The sequence below is a fragment of the Chiloscyllium punctatum genome, chromosome 37 (assembly GCF_047496795.1).
Source record: "Chiloscyllium punctatum isolate Juve2018m chromosome 37, sChiPun1.3, whole genome shotgun sequence".
NCBI lineage: Eukaryota > Metazoa > Chordata > Chondrichthyes > Orectolobiformes > Hemiscylliidae > Chiloscyllium > Chiloscyllium punctatum.
Window position 1 is genome coordinate 41,254,571 of NC_092775.1, and position 23,109 is coordinate 41,277,679.

At 40.7% G+C, this 23,109-nt stretch overlaps 1 protein-coding gene across 3 annotated transcripts in view; it reads right to left on the minus strand.

Moving 5' to 3' along the window:
- The window catches only part of LOC140463035 (DEP domain-containing mTOR-interacting protein-like), an 84,591-nt gene that overhangs the window by 26,093 nt on the left and 35,389 nt on the right, over window positions 1–23,109 (minus strand). For 2 of the 3 annotated variants that reach the window (XR_011954582.1, XM_072556645.1), the window contains exons 7-8: window positions 17,208–17,278; window positions 10,178–10,282 (exon numbers count right to left, since the gene is read on the minus strand). Coding sequence is in view for 2 of the 3 variants with exons in the window: in XM_072556645.1 (XP_072412746.1) it covers window positions 10,178–10,282; window positions 17,208–17,278 (176 nt within the window). In the remaining variant the exon portion in view is untranslated. Of the gene's footprint in view, window positions 1–10,177; window positions 10,283–11,398; window positions 11,724–17,207; window positions 17,279–23,109 lie in introns of those variants that run through there. The other variant, XM_072556646.1, reaches the window with a different exon arrangement.

Below are 23,109 nucleotides of genomic sequence, written 5' to 3' on the forward strand. Positions count from 1 at the left end.
CTCATTGCAGTTATAAAAATAAGAGGTGACCATACTGAAACTTAAAATTCTTAGGGGGTTTCACATGGTAGACGGGAAAAGTCTAGGACCAGAGATCACATCTCAGAAAAGGGTTGCCCATTCAAGACTGAGATGGGGAAGAATTTTTTTTTGAGGTATCCAGTCTGTGGAATTCTAAATCAAAGAAGGCTGTAGAGGCAGGATCGTGAAGTATATTCTAGGATGACAGAGAGATTTTTATTCAGTAAGGGAAGTTAATGTGTGGGAATACAGCAGGAATGTGGATTTGAGGATTACCAGATTAGCCATGATCTCATGGAATGGGGAGCAAATTTGGTGGATTGAATTCGCTATTGACTTTCCTTCAAGTAGCTGTATCCAGTTCATTTTTGCCTGATAATGTCTTTGTAACCCTCGCCTTCCTCCAATTTAGAGTTTGTCTGTGTTTGTCTGATTGAATAATAATGCACAATTTAACAGTAGTATAATCATTGTCTCCAAACTGGACACCCACTGCTGCTTCATCCAATTGTCCAACTTCATTTCCGAATACTAAATCAAGAATTGCATCCTCTGTTATTGAGCTTGTTACATGTTGGCTAGAAATGTTCTAGCCTACCTTCAGAGGATCAAATATGAAGCTAGGCTAGCCAGTAATATTAGAAATGATAGTAAAAGTTTCTTTCAATACATAAGAAACAAACAACAGGCAAAAGTAGACATTGGGCCACTTCAAACTGATGCTGGAAGCCTAGTGATGGGAGATAAGGAAATAGCAGGAGAACTTAACAAGTACTTTGTGTCAGTTTTCACAGTGGAAGACATGAGTAATATCCCAACAATTAAAGGGAGTCAGGGGGCTGAGTTGAGTATGGTTGCCATTACAAAAGAGATAGTGCTAGAAAAGCTAAAACGTCTTAAAATTGATAAATCTCTTGGCCCTGTTGGGATACATCCTAGAGTTCTGAGAGAGGTTGCTGAGGAAATAGTGGAGGCATTGGTTGAGATCTTTCAAGAGTCACTAGAGTCATGGAAAGTCCCGGATGATTGGAAGATCACTGTTGTAACCCCCTTGTTCAAGAAAGGATCAAGACAAAAGATGGAAAATTATAGGCCAATTAGCCTAACCTCAGTTGTTGGTAAAATTCTAGAATCCATCATTAAGGATGAGGTTTCTAAATTCTTGGAAGAGCAGAGTCTGATTAGAACAAGTCAACATGGATTTACTAAGGGGAGGTCATGCCTGACAAACCTGTTGGTATTCTTTGAAGAGGTGACAAGTAGGTTAGACCAGGGAATGGATGTAGTCTATCTAGACTTCCAAAAGGCCTTTGATAAGGTGCCACACGGGAGGCTGCTGAGCAAGGTGAAGGCCCATGGTGTTCAAGGTGAGCTACTGGGATGGATTGAGGATTGGCTGTCTGACAGAAGGCAAAGAGTTGGGATGAAAGGTTCTTTTTCGGAATGGCAGCCGGTGACGAGCGGTGTCCCGCAGGGTTCAGTATTGGGGCCACAGCTGTTCGCATTATATATTAATGACCTGGATGAAGGGACTGGGGGCATTCTAGCGAATTTTGCAGATGATACGAAGTTAGGTGGACAGGCAGGTAGTACTGAGGAAGTGGGGAGGCTACAGAAGGATAAAGACAGTTTGGGAGAGTGGTCCAGGAAATGGCTGATGGAATTCAACGTGAACAAATGCGAGGTCTTGCACTTTGGCAAAAAGAATAAAAGCACAGACTACTTTCTAAACAGTGAGAAAATTCATAAAGCCAAAGTACAAAGGGATCTGGGAGTGCTAGTCGAGGATTCTCTAAAGGTAATCATGCAGGTTGAGTCCGTGATTAAGAAAGCGAATGCAATGTTGTCACGTATCTCAAGAGGGTTGGAATATAAAAGCATCAATGTGCTACTGAGACTTTATAAAGCTCTGGTTAGACCCCATTTGGAGTACTGTGTCCAGTTTTGGTCCCCACACCTCAGGAGTGTCCAGCGGAGATTCACACAGATGATCCCTGGAATGGTTGGTCTAACATATGAGGAACGGTTGAGGATCCTGGGATTGTATTCATTGGAGTTTAGAAGATTAAGGGGAGACTTAATAGAGACATACAAGATAATACATGGCTTGGAAAGGGTGGACGCTAGGAAATTGTTTCCATTAGGTGAGGAGACTAGGACGCGTGAACACAGCCTTCGAATTAGAGGGGTAAATTCAGAACAGAAATGCGGAGACATTGCTTCAGCCAGAGAGTGGTGGGCCTGTGGAATTCATTGCCGCAGAGTGCAGTGGAGGCCGGGACGCTAAATGTCTTCAAGGCAGAGATTGATAGATTCTTGTTGTCTCGAGGAAGTAAGGGCTACGGGGAGAATGCGGGTAAGTGGAGTTGAAATGCCCATCAGCCATGATTGAATGGCGGAGTGGACTTGATGGGCCGAATGGCCTTACTTCCACTCCTATGTCTTATGGTCTTATGAATGTACAGTCAATTCCACTGTAACGAGGTAGTACTGTTCTCGTACAATCTCTTGTTAGAAGAAAATTGCATAATAGAAGCCCAATTAAACTAATGGCGCCAGAATCGTATTATAACACATGCACAATTTAAAAATTTGCACTATAGAAAGTGTCCCCAATTCGGCAATTGTGTTATAGCTAATTCGCATTTACAAGATGCGCGTTCTAGCAGAATGACCTACAGTTTAAGGCTGTTATGACCTCTGAGCTTTTGAAACTGTTTCAACTTCCAGTTGATGATTAGGGAATGCACTGACCCAATTATTAAAGTTGTGTTGTTTCTGCACTCAGAAACCAACCCATGCGTTTGCTCCTCGAACTGTCTTCACTTTCTGTGGGTCAAAAGTGCACACCAAACAGTATAATTATAATCCCAGACAGCATGGTGGCCCAGTGGTTAGCACTGCTACCTCACAGCGCTAGGGACCCAGATTCGATTCCAGCCTCGGGCCACTGTGCGAGTTTGCACATTCACATTCTTCCTGTGTCTGGGTTTCCTTCCACAGCCGTGCAGTTTAGGTGAATTGTCCATAGTTTTCAGGGATGTGTAGGTGAAGTATATTAGGCAGGGGTAAATGTAGAGTAAAAGGGTAGGAGGATGGGTCAGTGGGTTACTCTATGGAGGGTCGATGTGGACTTGTTGGGCTGAAGGATCTGTTTCTACACTGTAGGGATACTAAGTTTGTGAGTGAATTAAAACTTCCATAAGGTATAAAAAAACAAAATGCTTTCTGGACATTCATTAGGACTAAATCAGACACACTAATAGACACTGGGACAGAGAGATGTGCTGTAAATCATAGTTATGCTTCGTTCAGTTCATTCTTGGAAGATGTGGAGTATTCAAAGGTCATTAACATATTTTGTGAATGGCACTATTCTGGATACGTGATCATTACAGTTAACTGCTGCTGTTCTACATTCCTTGGGGGCTTAGATAATTCTTGACTTTATATAGAAGCACTTCCACAGATTATCTGAAAAATCTTTAGGTTCTTGCACTCCTGCATGACCAACAGAAATTCCCTTAAGTGAAAAATATTTTGCCCAGCCTGTAAAATAATTATAAGTCTCGTATCCCCATGAACTTACTACAGCTTCTAAATTATACAGCAGCACGCTAGCATTTCATCACAAGTGCTGAATTCCGAATGAGTCACATTCATAGCATGGAGAGTTCAGCAATTGGATTAAAATTACGTAAACTCAAGAAACTGGACTGGTGTAAGTACACTTCATGACCTTTGAGTATGAATCACACTCCATCACAATTAGGTTTGCAATTTTGCCCTGGGGTAAACTTCAACCCAGTTCAGAATAACTAAAAAGCTCAGGCTTGAGTTTGAAGCTGAGAATGTCCTTGTTTGTATACATTTCAAGGTTCGTCCACCCGGTCAGGTATCTCATGACTCCCTAATAGTTGCAGCCTAATAGTTTGAAAATAATTACTTCTTAGACTCATGCATGAAGAACAGCTACTTGGTGAAGTGTAAGCGTGTAACTTATGTCCACAGAATCATAGCATGGAAGAAACACCATCTCCAGAGAGTGTGAGAGGGCAAACCTAACTCTTAAGAAATTAAAAGCAAAAAATGTAAATTAACGATATTAAAATATGGAGAAATAGCAAATGTAAATCAAAGTTAGTCCAGGAACCTTTAAAATGTGCCCATGCATTCTCATGCAAGGGAATCAGAATTTAAAATCTAGTTTTCAAATGTATTGGTGAATCAATGAAACTTCAAGTTAAATCCATCACAAATTAAGGTTTAAGATTTGGTACAAGGAATTTTAATTTCAAAGCGTATTAGTAATAAGAAACCATATGTCAGTGCTCCACATGTGTGAACACTCATTAACACAGAAAAGGCTTAAGCCTTCCATTGTTTCCAAAATAATAATGAAAGAGGCCATATTTAGTTCTGTTAGAGAACTACTACACAGTGCCAAATAGTGACGGAACTTACATTCTGTTCAGTTCCACATTTGAGTTGCACCGTGTAGGGAGGCATCACATGGAGAACAGGTATTTGATTTTTGGAAGTAGGAGATTAGATGAAGACCTCCTGTTGAGTGTCTCCTAGCAACCAAATGAGCAGTGATGTTGATTTGAAAGCATTCCAATATTCTTCCCTACCAAGCTCTTGGCAAGAATACAAATCATGTAGGAGGACTTATGGTGAAGAAAAATATCTATTACTACATGTCCTTCATTAGAGCATTTATTAAAGGGTTTTCCATTTGCTTTGAAGTTTTTCAACTAGCTCGTAGTATAATTATAATCTCTTTAGGAAATTCAACCAACACTTGGTGCTATCAGCAAAAACTCTGGTCCAAATCCTCTGGTCTTTGGCTCATAAGAGACAAGATCTACAAGTGAAGATGCGCATTGGAGTCCCTTGGAAATTCTGGCTTGCTGGTCTACCTGAGGATTTTCTGGGAAATTTCGATCTCTAATCCCTGCTCCCAAAAGCATATCCACAAATGTCTCAGTTTCTGAGTCAGATGTTTTTTTTAGATTAGATTACTTACAGTGTGGAAACAGGCCCTTCGGCCCAACAAGTCCACACCGCCCCGCCAAAGCGTAACCCACCCATACCCCTACATCTACATCTACCCCTTACCTAACACTACGGGCAATTTTTTAGTATGGCCAATTCACCTGACCTGCACATCTTTGGACTGTGGGAGGAAACCGGAGCACCCGGAGGAAACCCACGCAGACACGGGGAGAATGTGCAAACTCCACACAGTCAGTCGCCTGAGGCGGGAATTGAACCCGGGTCTCAGGCGCTGTGAGGCAGCAGTGCTAACCACTGTGCCGCCCCAAATCCGGTGTACTTAATGCATTTGGATGGTTAGCCACAAAAGTTTTCATAGATTTAAAACTAATCTCACTCCTGGTTAGCCACCTCATGAGCTACAGCAACCACAACCGCCCACTCCACCACTAACCTACATTACCCCCAAATCATCCAACAATTCTCCCCCACATCTCCACCACTTGGCTATCTCCCTAAACACACCCAGGACCACTCCCTAAACACACCCTGGACCACTTAGCTATCCTGACCCAACTGCTATTTTACCTTTTCACCAACTTACCCAACTCATAGACATCATAGTATTGAATGGCAGAGCAGGCTCAAAGGCCCAAAAGGCTTACTACTGTTTCCTACATTCCTATGTTCCTCCCAAATTACCTGCTTCCCTCACGCACCTACCCAAAACTAACAGTCACCCACTCACTGATTCACTAATATTCAAACTGGACCTTTAAACTTAATATCGAAAAGTGAGGCACTCGAAAAGCGCAGCATCCAAGAAGCAGGAGAGTTAACGTTTCGGGCCTTCTCCTGCTCCTCGGATGCTGCCTGACCTGCTGGGCTTTTCCAGCACCATACTTTTTGACTCTGATATCCAGCAATTGCAGTCCCCACTTTCTCCTTTAAACTAAATGTGCCTATTCAATTTTCCCTTCTCTTCAATGTCCAGGGCATTGTCAGGAAAAGTGCAGGGCAACTCTGGACTGAAAGTGCTCGGCCAGGTATATAATGACCTTTTAAAGGTGATGCTGGACTCACAGATGCTGGTCTTTTCTGAGATGGTCTGGCAGTGGCGAATGGTGGAATGTTGCCACAATCAGATGAATTCGGTACTATAGTGACAGGGTATGTAGGTAATGGAAAACCAAAAGAGCTGTGCTTGCTGAAAATTGAAAACATAAACAGAAATTGCTGGAAACATTTAGCAGGTCTAGCAGCATCTGTGGAAAGAAATCAGAGCTAATGTTTTGAGTCCAGTGACCAATCTTCAGAACTGATGGTAAGTAGGAAAAGGTTGTTTTTTATGCAGACGATATGGTGGGGGAGGGATAGGTGCAGATACAGCCCAAAGACAGAGATAAAGAGTTGAACAGACAAAGCAGCAGTTGGGTCAGCTGAGCTTCCTATTGCCTGCCACATCAAAACACCACCATGTTCACTGGTCAACATCTGTCTCAGGCTTGCTGCAGTGCTCCAGCAAAGCTCAGCACAAACTGGAATAACAGCGCTCATTTTCCATTTGGGAACTCTACAGCCTTCTCGACTCAATCTCAAGTTCAACAATTTTAGAGCTTGAGGCACCTTCCCTAATCATCCCCAACTCAAACACACACCAGGCCTTGTTATCTGCTATTAAACACACAACCCATTGTTCGCCACTAACATTAACAGCTATTCATTCTCCTAGGCTGACCGTTGCTTCCTCCTTTGTCTGTCCAACTGTTTTTCTCTCTCTTTGGGCTCCATCTCCACCAATCATTTACTCCCTCCCCCTTCCCCCAACCCTATTTTCTGCATAAAATTCAGCTTTTTCTTCACTAACATTAATTCTGAAGAAGGGTCACTGTACCCAAAATGCTAATTCTGACTTGTCTCCACAGATGCTGCCAGACCTGCTGCGATCTTCCAGCAATTTCTGTTTTTCTAATTTTCGCGAGGTACTGGGGTGGATTTGGTAAATGTAGCGAGAAAACCCACTTAAATCCTCCATAAACTCTAGGAAGCTGTCACTCAGCAAAAAAAAACCACAAGATTCAGCCGAAAGTCTCTCTTATCAATTTGCTATATCCTTCTATACATAGTTAGTCCACAGGCCTTGACTTTTGATTGTAAGTTTTAGCTCATTTCCTCCATAAATAACTTAGCAGCAGTAGTAGGCTATTTGACCCTTCAAAGTTTACTCTGCGATTTGCTAAGATCCTGGCTGATCTGATTTAGAATATCAACTCCACTCTTGTGTGTCCCCATACACTGCTGCCTCACAGCGCCAGAGACCCAGGTTCAATTCCCACCTGAGGCAACTGTCTGTGTGGAGTTTGCACATTCTCCCCGTATCTGCGTGGGTTTCCTCTGGGTGCTCCAGTTTCCTCCCACAACACAAATGTGCAGGTTAGGTGAATTGGCCAGGCTAAAATTGCCCGTAGTGTTAGGTGAAAGGATAATGGGTCTGGACTTGTTGGGCTGAAGGGCCTGTTTCTACATTGTAAGTAATCTAATCTAATCTAAACCACCCGATGAAGAAGCAGTGCTCCGAAAGCTAGTGCTTCCAAATAAACCTGTTGGACTATAGCCTGGTGTTGTGTTTTTTAAACTTAGTACAGCCCAGTCCAACACCGGCATCTCCAAACCCATAAACCCATAAACATCTGGCTGACTTGGCCTTGAATACATTGTATAAACTGGCATCCACTTCTTCTGAGGAAGAGAATGCTACAGACTAACAACTCCCTAAGAAATCTGTTCATCTGTTTTAAAAGTAAGACCTCTTATTTTAATTCTGATTCTTCTAAACTCCAATGGGTAAACATCCATTAATATTTCTTCATCAGCTCTTCACTCCAGCAAAGAGTGGAGTCAAAATTCACTGAACTGTTTCTACCATATTTAAAACCTTTTACAAATGAGAGGACCACAACTGTAATCAATACTCCAATCAAGGAACTTGCTATGGACCCCATCTGATTTTCTTTCCCACAAACTTCTCGCACCTACTAGTTTTACACCCATATCGATTAGCCCAATGCATTTATTAAGATTAGATAGATTAGATTACCAAGTGTGGAAACAGACCATTTGGCCCACCAAGTCCACACCGACACTCCAAACAGTAACCCACCCAGATCCATTCCCCTAAGTAATATATGTAGTACTATGAGGTAAAAACAATGACTGCAGATGCTGGAAAGCAAATACTGGATTAGTGGTGCTGGAAGAGCACAGCAGTTCAGGCAGCATCCAACGAGCAGCGAAATCAACGTTAGGGCTCTTCCAGCACCACTAATCCAGTACGTAGTACTATGGGCAATCTAGCATGGCCAATTCACTTGACCTGCACATCATTGGATTGTGGGAGGAAACCGGAGCACCTGGAGGAAATCCATGCAAACACAGGGAGAACGTGCAAACTCCACACAGGCAGTGGCCCAAGGCTGGAATTGAACCTGGGTCCCTGGTGCTCTGAGGCAGTAGTGCTAACCATTGAGACACCGTGCTGCCCATTAAACCATAGCTCTTTAGATAGTGCTTTAAGTCAGAATGCTGTGGGTTCAAGTTTGATTTCAATACTTGCACAAAATCAAGGTTGACTCTCCAGTGCAGTACAAAGGGGGTGCTGCATTGTTGAAGGTGCTGTCAGTTGGATGAGACTTTGAACCAAGACTCCATTTGCCCTCTCAGGTTGACATAAAAGACCCTGCAGCACTACTTCAAATAACACCAGGGTAGCAATCACCGGTATTCTAACTACTACTGATCAATCAATCAACATCACAAAAAAATAGTTTATCTCGTGACTATTGCATTGTTATGCAAAAAAAATCAGTGCTGTATTTCCTACCTCGTAACAGCAATCACACTTCAAAAGTACTTAATTGCCTAAAAACATCCTGAGATTGTAGAAGGTGCTATATAAATACAAGCCATTTTTATCCCCCTTTTACCAACACAAAATAATCCACAGAGCTGAACATAATTAATTAAAGTTGCATGGTCTGCTGCACTGGATGCAAATTAAAGGCTCTTCAAAACTCCACCAAGCAACCTATCTGAAGCAGAATTAACAGGAAGCTGCAAAACAATGCTAGAAAGCCAAGTACTGATGAGATGAGTTATTCAGCCCTTCTAGCTTACCAGTCACTAGAAAACTTTGCCTCCCCAACATAAGGCACCTAATTAGCATTTCAAAAAATCTTAAAACCTAAGTATCTCACACCCTCATCACATTGAGTGAAAAGGTACTTCCTAATATCAATCCTGAATTTGCGTTATTCCTTTACAGTTGTCTAAATTTAACTCGATCATTAAGATTACACAGGTGCAAAGCAGACAAAATCAGAAATCTTATTTCACTAGTACTACCAAATAATAATTCGTTTCCCAGCAGAAAGCACAATGATGCCAATTTCAGTTTGGGAAGGCATGGGACAAATAACAAGCAATGCCTACATAATGTCCTCAACATAGACTGAATCCTTTGGTGTTCTGGTCTCACCAATATAATGCTAGTAAGTTATGAGTATTAGGCCAGCTGATAGCTCAATACTTGTGGTTCGGAATGTCAGTAGTGAGGAGACAGTGGGAAATCCCATTTCCTCCGTGGATCCAGGTTGATAGAATACTGCTAATGGGGGAAATGCATTTGCAATGGTGAAGTGAAGGAGATAATAGGAAGGCAGATCTTCCGCAGGCTAACCTCCTGAAAATCAGAAACATATCTCTTTCTGAAGTAACCGACAAGACTCAGGTCAAATATATTGCTGCTAGGTTCTTGTTCTTCTCTGGTCTAAGAATGAGACACAGACATAACCTCAGAAAAATACACCCATCTGCATGAATTAGATGTTTTCTCATTTTCTATCAGTTTATAAGATTGCTCTTCAGTGTCAAATGAGAGGCCATCTTGTGAACTAAGCTCTTGTCCAATATGACCTGGATTGAGATTATCCAAACTCCTTATTTATACAACTGCTGCAGGCAGGCAGGCAGGCAGAAAACCACATTTCATGAACATGGCTTAGACTTGAATCCGGATCACAGAAGTGAAATATTAGGGTCTAACTCAGCATTCAGCTCCTTGGAGTAATTAAAAAAACATTCCTTTATTCGTAAACTTTACCTTTATTCCAGCTGCTGCTGCTGGACCACCTGGATCTACTGCCTGGATGTAACATGGACTTAATCCTCGCACCACAAAACCCCAACCCACAGCATCACCAACAATCTGGAATTCAAAGAAAATGGAAAAGTAACTTTTATTTTATCAAGCCTGTTTTATATTCTTTAAAAGGGAGAGATATTTATTTTGCAATACCGTGCTTGTTATTTTAGGCAGATTGTACAAGGTCTTAAAACTAGGAATGGAACTTCACCCAATGTGAGGCGATCACCCAGAGACAGGGCTACGGTATTGTAGGGCCAACTTGTGTTCAACATTCACGTTTCTAAAAGTTCCTGGCTAGAAAGTGCTCCAGTTTTGGTGTGCTGTCTCTTTGCAGAGTGAACTTAGCCTTCACAGAAATGATAAACTTTGAGAAACCCTGGATATTCTGTCTCTTATCTCACTGCCTTATATTGACACTGGGAGGTGCTCCACACTGCTATGTACAGGATATTCAGGCTGGCATTGTTTCAAATATACATTAGAGTCTTGCATAGTGGTACCTAGTCAGAAAAATGCATGTGCTTTATACTGCCATTTTGGAGAATTAAGGGGTTGCTTGGAGCATGGAAAATGGATACCACATGATGCAATTTCTCGACCTTCTCATCAGTGATAGAACCTTGCAACTCTACCTTGTATAAATATAGATTTTTAAGTAATCTGCTTCAGATTGAAACATTAATTATCATGGCCGCCAACAGTATCCTGGTCTAAAAGAAGTGGTTCTTTGTTGTTTAGGTCAAACATTGGGTGCCCAGAGAACAAATGAACCTGACAAATGTAAAGTATTGAAAGCTGTTGAAATATATTAATAAGATTTGACAAACAAATTTGTGCAGATGCTGTTCAACAACTGGAAAAGCGTGCGATGGAAAATTCCATTTGCTATGAAACACACCATCAGGACTGAAAGAGTTATGCTAATAATTTCAGTTGACTGTACAACAGTGCAGCTAAAGAAAATCACAGTTGAAAGATATTAGACATCTCAGTGATGCAGAAAGAATGTGAAAACTGAGTAGGCCAAAGATTTTAATGATAAGGTACTGAGCATAGTTGGGAGCTGGAGCATTATTGGTAAAAACTCAGCTTTTAGTTGCAATAGAAGCTTGAAGGTCACAAAAATGTCACAACAAATATTTAATTTCCAAAGAAAAACTATTTATTCAGCAACGGTACATGTCAGACAGATCTGACAACTATAGAGGTAAAACAAAAGCATTTAGAAATGAGCAAAATTGCCTTATTTTCCAGTTGCAGTTCAAAGTACGTCCATTGCAAAATTCAGATTGAAATGCCAATACCAGTAAAATAGCTTTAGTTTGTTTTGTTTCTTGATCAATGCAACTTGCATTTTTAAAAAAAAGCAGACAATATTAACATGGCTCGTGCAACATACTTGCCAAGAAGTATGCTCGAAACTTCTTAGTTAAGTGAAGGAAAGTAGATCTACCCACTTTGAGCATAGGATTCTTTCCTTTAGTCGCAATATTTTGAAAATCTTTTAAATTAAAAGAAATAGGATTAACATTCTTAGTAGATATTCACCCCAAAATATAACTGAACCAGATAACACAGAAAATGTTTGAACTAAATAATCTATATTACATTTGATGCTAAACATTCAATTGCCTAAAGATCAACAGCTCTTTGCTACTGCAACAAATGTACTTTTCAGACATGGAAAACTGACCTCCTCAAAACAATTTATTTGCTGCAGAGGAAGTACAGTGAAGTGAATATATGAATGTACAACATTTAGTCTGTCCACTCCATTTAGCTGCATTGCAATACAAACAGACATTCAAACATTTCAGTTTCGAAGATCTCTTCATTTGATATAAAGTGGAATTGTTTTTTTTTGGAATGGCAAAATGGTCAATAATTAGTGTGGCCAAACTTTAGAAAACTGTCAAAATGTGACACCCTCTTCAAAAAGAGAGGAGAGCAAAAAGCAGACAACTACAGTATAGACTGATTAGCCGAACATCAATTGTTGGAAAAGTATTAGAATCAATTTTGAAGGAGGTAATCACAGTATATTTGGAAAATCATAATCCAATCAAGCAGACTCAGCATGGTTTTACGAAAGGAAAATTATCTATGACTATTTATGAGAGTTTTTCGAGGAAGTCTCAACCAGATGGACAGATGGGAACCAGTAGATGACTTGTATTTGGATTTTCAGAAGGCATTCGACAAGATACCTCGCAAAAGGTTAAATCATAAGCTAACAGCCCATGCTAGAGTAGTATATTGGTGTGGACAGAGATGGCAAGTGGGCAGCAAATTGTGAGTGGGAATAAGGGCTTTTACCTTTTTTAGGTTGGCAACCTGTAACCAGCAGGGCAACACAGGGATCGGTGTAGGGACTACAATGCTTAAGATATTCATTAATGACTTGGAGGAAGAAAGTGAAGGTCCTGTCACCAAATTTGCAGATGACACTAAAATAGGTGGAAAGGCAGGGTGCAAGAAGAATATTGTTAGTTGACATAAATGTGCAAAAAGTTGGTAAATGAGGTATAATGTGGGAAAATGTGAAGCTGCTCGTTTTAGAAGGGAGAACAAAATAACTTATTTAAATGGAGAGAACAGTACGAATACTAAAGTAACAAAGCGATTTGGAATGGATGAAAATCTTTACCAAAAAACATTTCTGTTCATTTCAGTATAGTTGAATCCAAGTTGTTCCAGGGAAGCAGCAACTTCCCTCAACTTATCAAAGTGTTAATATTACCATTGACTAACATTCTGGATGAAACAAGAAATTTGGTTTGATATTGTCACGATATTAATGTATAAGTGTTTATCACGTATCACCAAAATTCCTTTCTCTTTTAAGGAATAGCTATTAATAATGTTATTTTAAGCAGGTTAATAACTCTTGTAAATTAGAGAAGGAAAATTGATACAATTAGTTAGCATTTGTGCAGCAGTATTGCATGTCCTATTATTTAACTGTTGTGTTTTATTAAGTAAATCAAAGCATCCTCTCTCAGAGTACAACAGACAAAATAATTTGGACATTGATGTTATTTATCAGAAAACAATGACAAGTATTTACATGACAAGCATAAAACACTTCAGACACTGCCACATAATTGAACAAAATACCCAAGTTTTCTTCACAGGGTGCTTCTGAGACTCCCCACTCAGCTGAGCACTACCATTGTCCAAGAAAGATTTTGGTGTTTTTTGTGGCTCCTTATTATAAGTCCAGCAAGGGCATCTGGGCTTCATACATTAGAAGCTCAAGCTGCCCACTGCAAGCCAACATTAATCAGAGGTGCGATGTTAGAGTTGGAACTTCCAATATCCTCAACTGTAATCACTCAATTAGTCCAAACAGGATCAATAACCAGTTGGCCCAGTGAATGTGAACCAGCAGCTCAGCAGTAGAAAAGGGCTTCACTTGATGCAGTCTGAACCCCAAAGACAGTATTTCTAATCTCTTTTGCATACTCCATTTTAATAGCAATGTTCAGTTTCTGCTGGTTGGAGGAGGAAACCTGACACCTCATTCCCTAACCCCAGCCCTGAACTGACATCAGGTAAGTGATCCAATTGGCCTTTAAAAGAGGATACTTACTTACAGCTGAATTTCACACACTCCTCCCATTCGAAGGCAATGGGGGAAAATTGTCATTTACCCATCCAGCCAACCCTGAACTAGAAGATATTTGAAGGTAAACCTACCCTTGGTTATTGAGCACAAGTGGTCAATGAATGGGCCCTATCACACAAATGTATTCCCATGTCATACAGGAAAACTGGAAGCTTCGGGCTGCACAGTTCAATGGATGTAGGTTTGCTCACTGAGCTGGAAGGTTCATTTCCAGATGCTTTGTCACCATTCTAGGTAACATCATCACTGAGCTCCGGATGAAACACTGATGGTATGGCCCGTTTTCTATTTGTGTTTAGGTTTCCTTGGGTTGGTGGTGTCATTTCCTGTGGTGATGTCATTTCTTGTTCCTTTTCTCAGGGGTGATAATTGGGATCCAAGTCAGTGTGTTTGTTGATAGAGTTCTGGTTGGAATACCATGCTTCTAGGAATTCTTGTGAGTGTTTCTGTTTGGCTTATCCTAGGATGGATGTGTTGGCCCAAGGTGGTGTCCTTCCTCAGCTGTATGTAAGGATACTAGTGAGAGTGGGTCATGTCTCTTTGTGGCTAGTTGATGTTCATGTATCCTGGTGTTTTCTGCCTGTTTGTCCAATGTAGTGTTTGTTACAGTTCTTGCAAGGTATTTTAGAAATTACATTAGTTTTGCTTGTTGTTTGTATAGGGTCTTTCAGGTTCATTAGCTGCTGTTTTAGTGTGATGGTGGGTTTGTGGACTATCATGATGCCAAAAGGTCTGAGTAGTCTGGTAGTCATTTCTGAGATGTCTTTGACTTAGGGGAGAGTGGCTAGGGTTTCTGGATGCGTTTTGTCAGCTCGTTTGGGTTTGTGGCTGAGTAATCGGTGGAATTAGTTCATTGGGTACCTGTTCTTTTTGAATACACTTTGTAGGTGATTTGCCTCTGCTCTTCATAGTTGCTGTGTGCTACAGTGTGTGGTGCTCATTGCAAAAAGGTTCTAATGCAGCTTCATTTGTGGGTGTTGGGATGATTGCTTCTGTAGTTCAGGTACTTGGTCCATATGTGTTTTTCCCTGCTGCTTTGTCTTCCAAAAAATGAAACCAGACGTATCCAACACACCACGCTTCTACAGATAACCCAAAATTCACAAACCAGGAGCACCCTGCCCCCGCCCCGCCCCATAATCTCGCTACCTGGAAACACCAACTTACAGGTTGGCCAAGGAGCTACACCAAAGACTAAAATACTTAGAAGACTCACGCCACTCCACCCAAGAATTCCTGAAGACCAAAAACACCAAGATAGAAGAGGATGAAATAACTATCTCCTTTGACATAACAGCCCTGTTCACATCCACCAACATCAACCTGGCCCAGGAAACACTGATTACTCTATTAGAAGAACCAAAGACACATACATCAAACACCACCAACTTCATCAGCAAGGACAATATCATCAAGCTAGTGGACTTATGCCTTACCATCCACTTCATAATCAACAACAAAATCTACAGACAAACCAATGGAACACCCATGGGATCTCCGATATCAAGGTGCTTAGCAGAGGCAGTAATGCAGAGACTCAAACAAACAGCTCTGCCAACAATCCAACCCAAGCTTTAGGTCCGCTACATGGATGACACCTTTTGTCATCATTAAACAAAACAAATTAGAGGAAACCTTCAAGACCATCAATAATATTTTACTGGCATAAAATTCACTAAAGATGAGGAAAACAACAACAAAATGTCATTCCTAGATGTCACAGTAGAGTGAACAGCCAATGGGAAACTTCAAACCAGCATCTACAGGAAAACAACACATAAGGACCAAATACTGAACTACAGAAGCAATCATCCCAACACCCACAAATGAAGCTGCATTAGAACATTTTTTGCAATAAGCCACTACACACTGCAGCACAGAGCAACTACGAAGAGCAGAGGCAAATCACCTACACAGTGTATTCAAAAAGATCAGGGACCCAATGAACTCATTTCACCGATTTCTCAGCAACAAACCCAAACGAGCAGACAAAACGCATCCAGAAACCCTAGCCACTCTCCCCTAAGTCAAAGACATCTCGGAAATGACTGCCAGACTACTCAGACCTCTTGGCATCATGGTAGCCCACAAACCCACCAAAACAGCAGTGAATGAACTTGAAAGACTCTGTACAGACAACAAGCAAAACTAATGCCATTTACAAAATACCTTGCAAGAACTGTAACAAACACAAATTGGACAAACAGACAGAAAAATAACCACCAGGATACATGAACATCAACATGAACAAAAAGACATGACCCTCTCTCACTAGAATCCTTACGTACAGATGAGAAAGGATACCACTTCGACTGGGACAACACATCCATCCTATGGCAAGCCAAACAGAGACACTCACTGGAATTCCTGAAAACATGGCATTGCAACTGGAACTCTATCAAAAAAACACATTGACTTGGATCCCATTTAAAATCCCCCGAGAAAAAGAACAGGAAATGATGTCACCACAGGAAATAACATCACCAACCCAAGGAAACCTAAATACAAATAGAAAGCGGGCCACACCACCAATGTTTCATCCAAAGGCTCACTGATGATGTTACCTAGTTTGGTGATGAAATATCTGAAAATGCACCTTCTAGCTCAGCGAGCAAACCTACACCCAGAACTTCAACTGAGCTACAAATCTTCTCAAAACTTGCTGCACAGTTTAATGTTGGGAAGGTGGACAGGGATCTCCTACATGGATCCCTTGGGACATTTGGATTCCACCCTCAACCAACCCTCCCCTGTAACCTTTCCCCCAATCTCCTGAACCCACCCCTGCATTCTTCAGCAACCGCTCCTCCCGACCCAAGTTTGAATGCTTAGAAGCTCTCAAAGATGGGACTTTCTCCTGACAGAAGAATGGAAGACTGTCCTTGCAGTACTTCATGTTGGTCTGAGCATTAAATTGTTGCATGATCCTCATTAGGATCATGATCAGGCTCTTCTATTCATTTTAAACTGGGGGGTGGGGGGGGGCAGGGGACTGTGGCACTCTGCCCAACCCATAGAGTTGAAAGTACTTGTGTGGGGTGGAATCAAACTACGTAACCTCTTGACCTCCTACTCAAACCGCACAGATCAACAGCAGGCATGATCCAAACTGGAATGTGGGACCATGGCTTCCAGATAGGTTAGGCTCAGTGAATTACACCACAGTTGGCAGAAATAATTCTGCATAATGATAACATTGGATCATTCACAAAATTCCATACAGTTTGAGATAAGGGGTGCTGAACTCTCCTGTGGCAGAATTTCAATTGCAACATTTTAAAACTGCCATTTTAGATTGTACCACGTCTCTCCTGTCACTGTAGTAACTGATTAAAGCTTCAAGGAATGCGCACTTACTGTTAATGTTTTCTTTAAGTAAGGTGCTCCAGGTGATAGGAGTTCTTCATTAGTTACTGGTCTCTTCAACACTACAACATAAACGCCAGTAAGTGTTTGCACACAGTTTGTGAACATTTTTAACCTAAAACAGAAACGAAACCCACCAAGACCTTTTTGTGCAATCTATTATCAACTGCCAAGAGAGAATCATTTCTTGTTAGTGGCAGTAATGAACGAAAAAGTTGATTTTACACATTGAAGTGCTTTGGGAGAAAGGCAAAGTGCATAACACAATGAATTGTTTGGAATGCTATGACTGCTATTTAGACAAATTCCACAACTAAACTGGGCAGAGAGGGAGACATGACTAATCTCACGTGAAGAACAGACAACCAGCAAAAGAAAACTTCAGAAACTTCTTGGACATCCCAGCCTGCCTTAACAGCTGCTTAACACACCAGCTCAAAATAAGCAGAAAGTTGTTTAAATATGCATACAAGAATTTAACTAGCCATAAGACACTGATGTAAGACTGTTCCATAAACAGCCAGCTTACTCTTTGGGAGGAAAATTAAAGAGACCTGAAGAAAGCAGGTCAGACCTCACCTCCCACCACTCTGCAAAAGGCCCAAACTGTCTGTGGCTCCCTCTTGCCCCTTTGGTTCACTTGGCCTCAAGTTCATTTTAAATGAAGTCTAGAATAAGTGAGAGTGACGACTTTAGATAGGCACACAGATACACCACTGTGCACACATTCTGGGTTAAAAATAAAAAATACACCCCACACCCTTACAACTCCTGCATCTATACAACAACATCCCCACTACTGTAGGGGAGTATCAGCCTGGGTCATCTCTCCCGACAGCTTAAGCTGATAGCCTTCTGGCACTGGGGCAAGAATTTTACAAAATTAATCACGAGCCTTTTACTGGCCTCATAAATTACTTCCTATGCTTTTTGTAAACCTATTTTATCCTAATCAGCTTCTTCAGGAATGGGTTGGCTGAAAAAAAATTGTGGTTTAGTTTCCAGATATAAATTGAACAAATCTTCTTACATCACAAGATATACAATACTAAATGACAAGACTAACTTTGTCCACCATCCAAAGATGATGGTCCACATGGTTTAGTTTTCTCCCATAAGATTTGTATGTTCCTACATCTGTTAACTATTAAAACAAGTCACTTCCAAAGCAATGACAAAACATGCGTTGATTTCTCTTAAGTATTTAAATTAACTTTGTTAACTGTCTTCCTATTAACTTGATTTAAATATAACCCAGAATCTTTATTATTTAACTGGTTTTATGCTCCAGTAAAGTTGCAGTTTTATTACACTCAGTAAAGCTCAGAGACCTGGTGATCAGATTACAACCTGTAGCATGCCAAGCACAACCAGTAGGTGGAAGAGCAGGAACAAGGACAGGGCTGTCTAATAAATAACTTTCATGTCAATAGTCAATGACATTGCTTCCAGGAGAGCATACAAAGCCTTATTAATGTGTAAAACAAAATAGAAAATAGACATTAATTAAGTTTTCAAAAAATATTCTATGAAAGAATGGACAGTCAAACGAAACATTACTTTGACTGAATGTGGCAGTATGAACCCGAACCTATAAAAACAAAATATGTCAAATGGAAAGTAAATAACATTGATGCCTGAGATTAGAAATGATCGCAAATGTTCCTACTGAATCAAGAAATGCCTTTGAATGTCAAAGTTTATGGTAAATACCTTTACAAAGAGTCAAGTTCCACACCTGAAACTTGTCTAATTCTGAACACATTTTTCAAATACAATGGACTCAATATTAATCCGATCCCCTCAGTCCAACAAGTTAAATATGGGGTCGATAATTACAACATGCTCACATTAAGTCAATACTACAATACAATACAATACATGAAGAACATTTGAGTAAAAGCAAATTGCTGTGGATGCTGGAATCTGAAACCAAAAGAGAAAATGCTGGAAAATCTCAGCAGGTCTGGCAGCATCTGTAAGAGGAGAAAAGAGCTGACGTTTCGAGTCTAACTGACCTTCTGTCAAAGCTTTGGCAAAGGGTCAGTTAGACTCAAAACGTCAGCTCTTTTCTCTCCTTACAGATGCTGCCAGACCTGCTGAGATTTTCCAGCAAGAGCATTTGAGGTGTTCAGGCATGGATTCACAGGACACCTCATCAACATATTTAAATCATGCTCCCAAAATGCAGCCCTGGAGTCAGGAAAATTGGCGGTGAAAAAAAAATTGCAAAAACTGTCACATGCACAGGTGCCTTGAGCACTTTTTGTTAGCCAAGAGGAATCGGAGTACTCCAGCAGTCTCTCTTCAGAAAGCCCTAAGCTGCAGCTCAGCCCTGATCATGGGCTTTCTTCTCTCAAGACCCTTGCAGATCTCCTTGCCTGTCCTGATTCTTCAGATGCAGTTGCCTGCCTCTGATGTTCTTTGGTCAGAGGTTGGTTGGGAGATGTACAAAAATTGTCAGGGAGCTTCTGCTGTTAATTTAAGTTAGGCCCTGGAATGTAAAAGGAATTTTACTTTTACCCTAGTATAACTACTGAGCACATGTGAAAGCAGCTAATTCAAAGGGACAATCCTTGGGGTTGTGACAGGTCATAACAAGGATTTGACCTCCTTGGTTTTAAAGATCTGCATGGTACACACAGATTAATATGAACAGCAGAGTACCGAGTCTTAAATTGGATGCTCGAGGAAATGTTTTAATTGATTTGCATGTAAGGGTGTAATTGATGCAAGGAATCCTCAGACCATCCTTCATTAATTCTGGGCTTGGGAAGTACATGAATTAGATTAAGCCAGACACATGCTGCACTTCACTACTGTAATGATCCCAGCTGATGGTACAACTGAAATCTAGCTTGATAAACCATATTATTTTCAGTCAATACGGTAGTCATTCACCAAAGCATGGTCACACAAGGTGACACTTTCCCTAACAGCAGAAGCGTGTTAAACAAAAGATGTTAAAATGAATCTAATTATTGATCATTGGTTAACAGATCTTAAGCTCACAGCAAAACAAAGTCTCATGTATTCCCAAACACCATCACTTCACAGTGATTCAATCTTGATAAATTAACATTAAATATTAAATCTTTAAAGGTTTAACTTATATGCTTCTCCATGATTCTGTGCTCTGACAAATCTTTGTACATAGATATCTATAAAACCGAACACAGACTTTCTCAGTCTTTTAGTATTTTCTCTATTTCTAACCAAACAGTCCTGATTTGGAAGTCTCACAAGGTTTTTTTTATTAAGTGGCAAAGCAACTGAACTTTCCCCAATTTGTTCTTTCCTCCTTTCTAGGAGAGGAATTATTAAATTGCTTTTGAGCCAGTCAGGTGTCCTCCAAAGCTGCCCTCAAAGTTTTCAAGCTCAGTCTTTGATTATTTTCAGCCAAAGCAAGCCAATGTCTTCCAATACTTATTTCATGTCATAAACCATATAATATAAATTAACAAACAAACCAGCTTCCATTAGCAATTCAGGGTTTCACAGTCTGTTGACACACACTGGGTTGGTGAATGTTCTGGAATCATCTAGGATCTGAACTCTTCAGATGAACAGTCACTAGACTTGAAATATTAACTACTTTCTTCCCACACATGCTGCCAGACCTGCTGAGCTTCTCCAGCAATCTTTGTTTTTGTTTTAGATCTCCAGCCTCCACAATTACTTGCTTTATTTTCAAGTTAGATAAGAATATCAGATCACGTGAAACTGGAACCTGAATCTATTAGGTTCTAAGTAAGATATTCTTTCTTGTCTTCTTCTATACGTAGTCATGTTCAATAAAACCTGTTGCTGTTCAGTCACAAGAGTGTAAATCTTTTATTAGTCCAATGGATGCTCTGTTGAGCATGCAACCAACCAACAACCCATTAAATCAGGCAATTAATCTGTCATCATGAAATTTGTATGCTGTTTTTGTGATGAAGATTACTGGTAGGTTATTATTGTTTAGAACTCAAGCTTCCAAATAATGTATAGAGTCATAGAGACGTACAGCATGGAAACAGACCCTTCGGTTCAACTTGTCCATGTCAACCAGACATCCTAAGTTAATCTGGTCCCATTTGCCAGCATTTGGCCCATATCCCTCTAAACCCTTCTTAATTGTATACCCATCCAGATGCCTTTTAAATGTTGCAATTGCACCAGAGTCCACCGTTTCCTCTGGCAGCTCACTCCATACACGCACCACACTCTATGTGAAAAAGTTGTCCCTTATGTCCCTTTTAAATCTTTCCCTTCTCACCCTAAACCTATGCCCTCTGGTTTAAGACTCCATTACCCTGGGGAAAAGCTTTAAGTATAATTTGTATTTTTTTAGTGTGATGTATTAAGAAGAAAAGACATTGCTCTAATTTCATTTTGACTGCTGTAAGTGGTGGAGGGGTGTTTGGAAAGTAGTTTGCCTGCATTTTAATGAGACTTTCTGGAAAAACATCCCGAGGCAAATTGTTCAGTACTTTAGAAAACAAAGAGCAGAGGAGAGAAACAAAAATGGGTTGTTAGAAAGTTTCTTATGACACAGGAGGGCAAAGACAGAGAATTATTTTGTTAAGCCACTGATCCAGAAGATCAGTGAGTGTGCAGGTATCTTTCAGAGATAAGCAAATCATTCAGAGAGAAAAGGCTGATAATCCCAGCAGTACAGTTTAGCTGTTTCCAAAACAGCGCAGAAGAAAAGAAGTCCTGAGTGGCTTTGACATTAGTAAGAAAAAAGCTATAGGAATAGAAGGTGTTATAAAGTCAGACAAGAAGACACTCTACAAGGCTACTGAATGCATGAGCTTAAGGAATATATGTTAAAGAATAGGTTAGCTGTGGTACTTGTTTGTTTAAAGGTCTCATGAAGAGATAATAATGAAAGAGGACGACATTACCAATGAGAAGCACTTTACAAAATTCTAGGAATGGCAATGATACAAACTCCTAAGTCCACTACCTACCTAGACCTAGACCTACCTATTAGCCCACAACCACCCTTTTGTCCCAAGCCAGCATGTAAACCTGACAGACAGAACAAAAGTTTAATAGTGGAGGTTAAATATTAGGTGATAAGGACATAAAGATATTAAATCATGTAGGTGGATTCAGTATTTTTGTAATTTATTCATTTACAGGAAGAGGGTGTCACTGGCTAGACTGCATTTATGGCCCATCCCTAATTGTCCAGAGGACAGTTGAGAGTCAACCACATTGTTATGGGTCTGGGGTCACATGTAGGCCCAGACGAGGTAAGGATGGCAGTTTCCTTCCCTGAAGGACATTAATGAACCAGATGGGTTTTTACAATAATCAACAATGGATTCATGGTCATCATTCGACTCTTAATTCCAGATTTTTTAATTGAATTCAAATTCCACTGTCTGCCATGGCAGAATTCCAACCCGGGTCCCCAAGGACATTACCTGGGTTTCTGGATTAACAGTCCAGCGATAATACCACTAGGTCATCACCTCCCCTTGCTCTCAGGCTAGCAGTTCTGACCTCCTCTCAGCAGCTCTAAAACAACTGAGAAAAGAATTGAAATCTTTGACAGAGTCACCGAGTTGGGTCAGTTCCTTCTTCTGGGCAGTCTCCTCATGGTACCCGACTAATCAGACAATCACAATATGGCTCCTCACCAAAAACGGATTTCCAGTTTGACCTTCACTGCTCCAATCACAGATATCTTTTCTTTGCTTCGAGCAGTGTCACATGGTTCCTTACCCATGCAGACATCTGCAGTGAATCTCCTGTATGGGAGCAATTTACATCCCGCAGCTCCGCCCTCAGACCCCACCCCTCCAACCGTAACAAGGACAGAACGCCCCTGGTGCTCACCTTCCACCCTACCAACCTTCGCATAAACCAAATCATCCGCCGACATTTCCGCCACCTC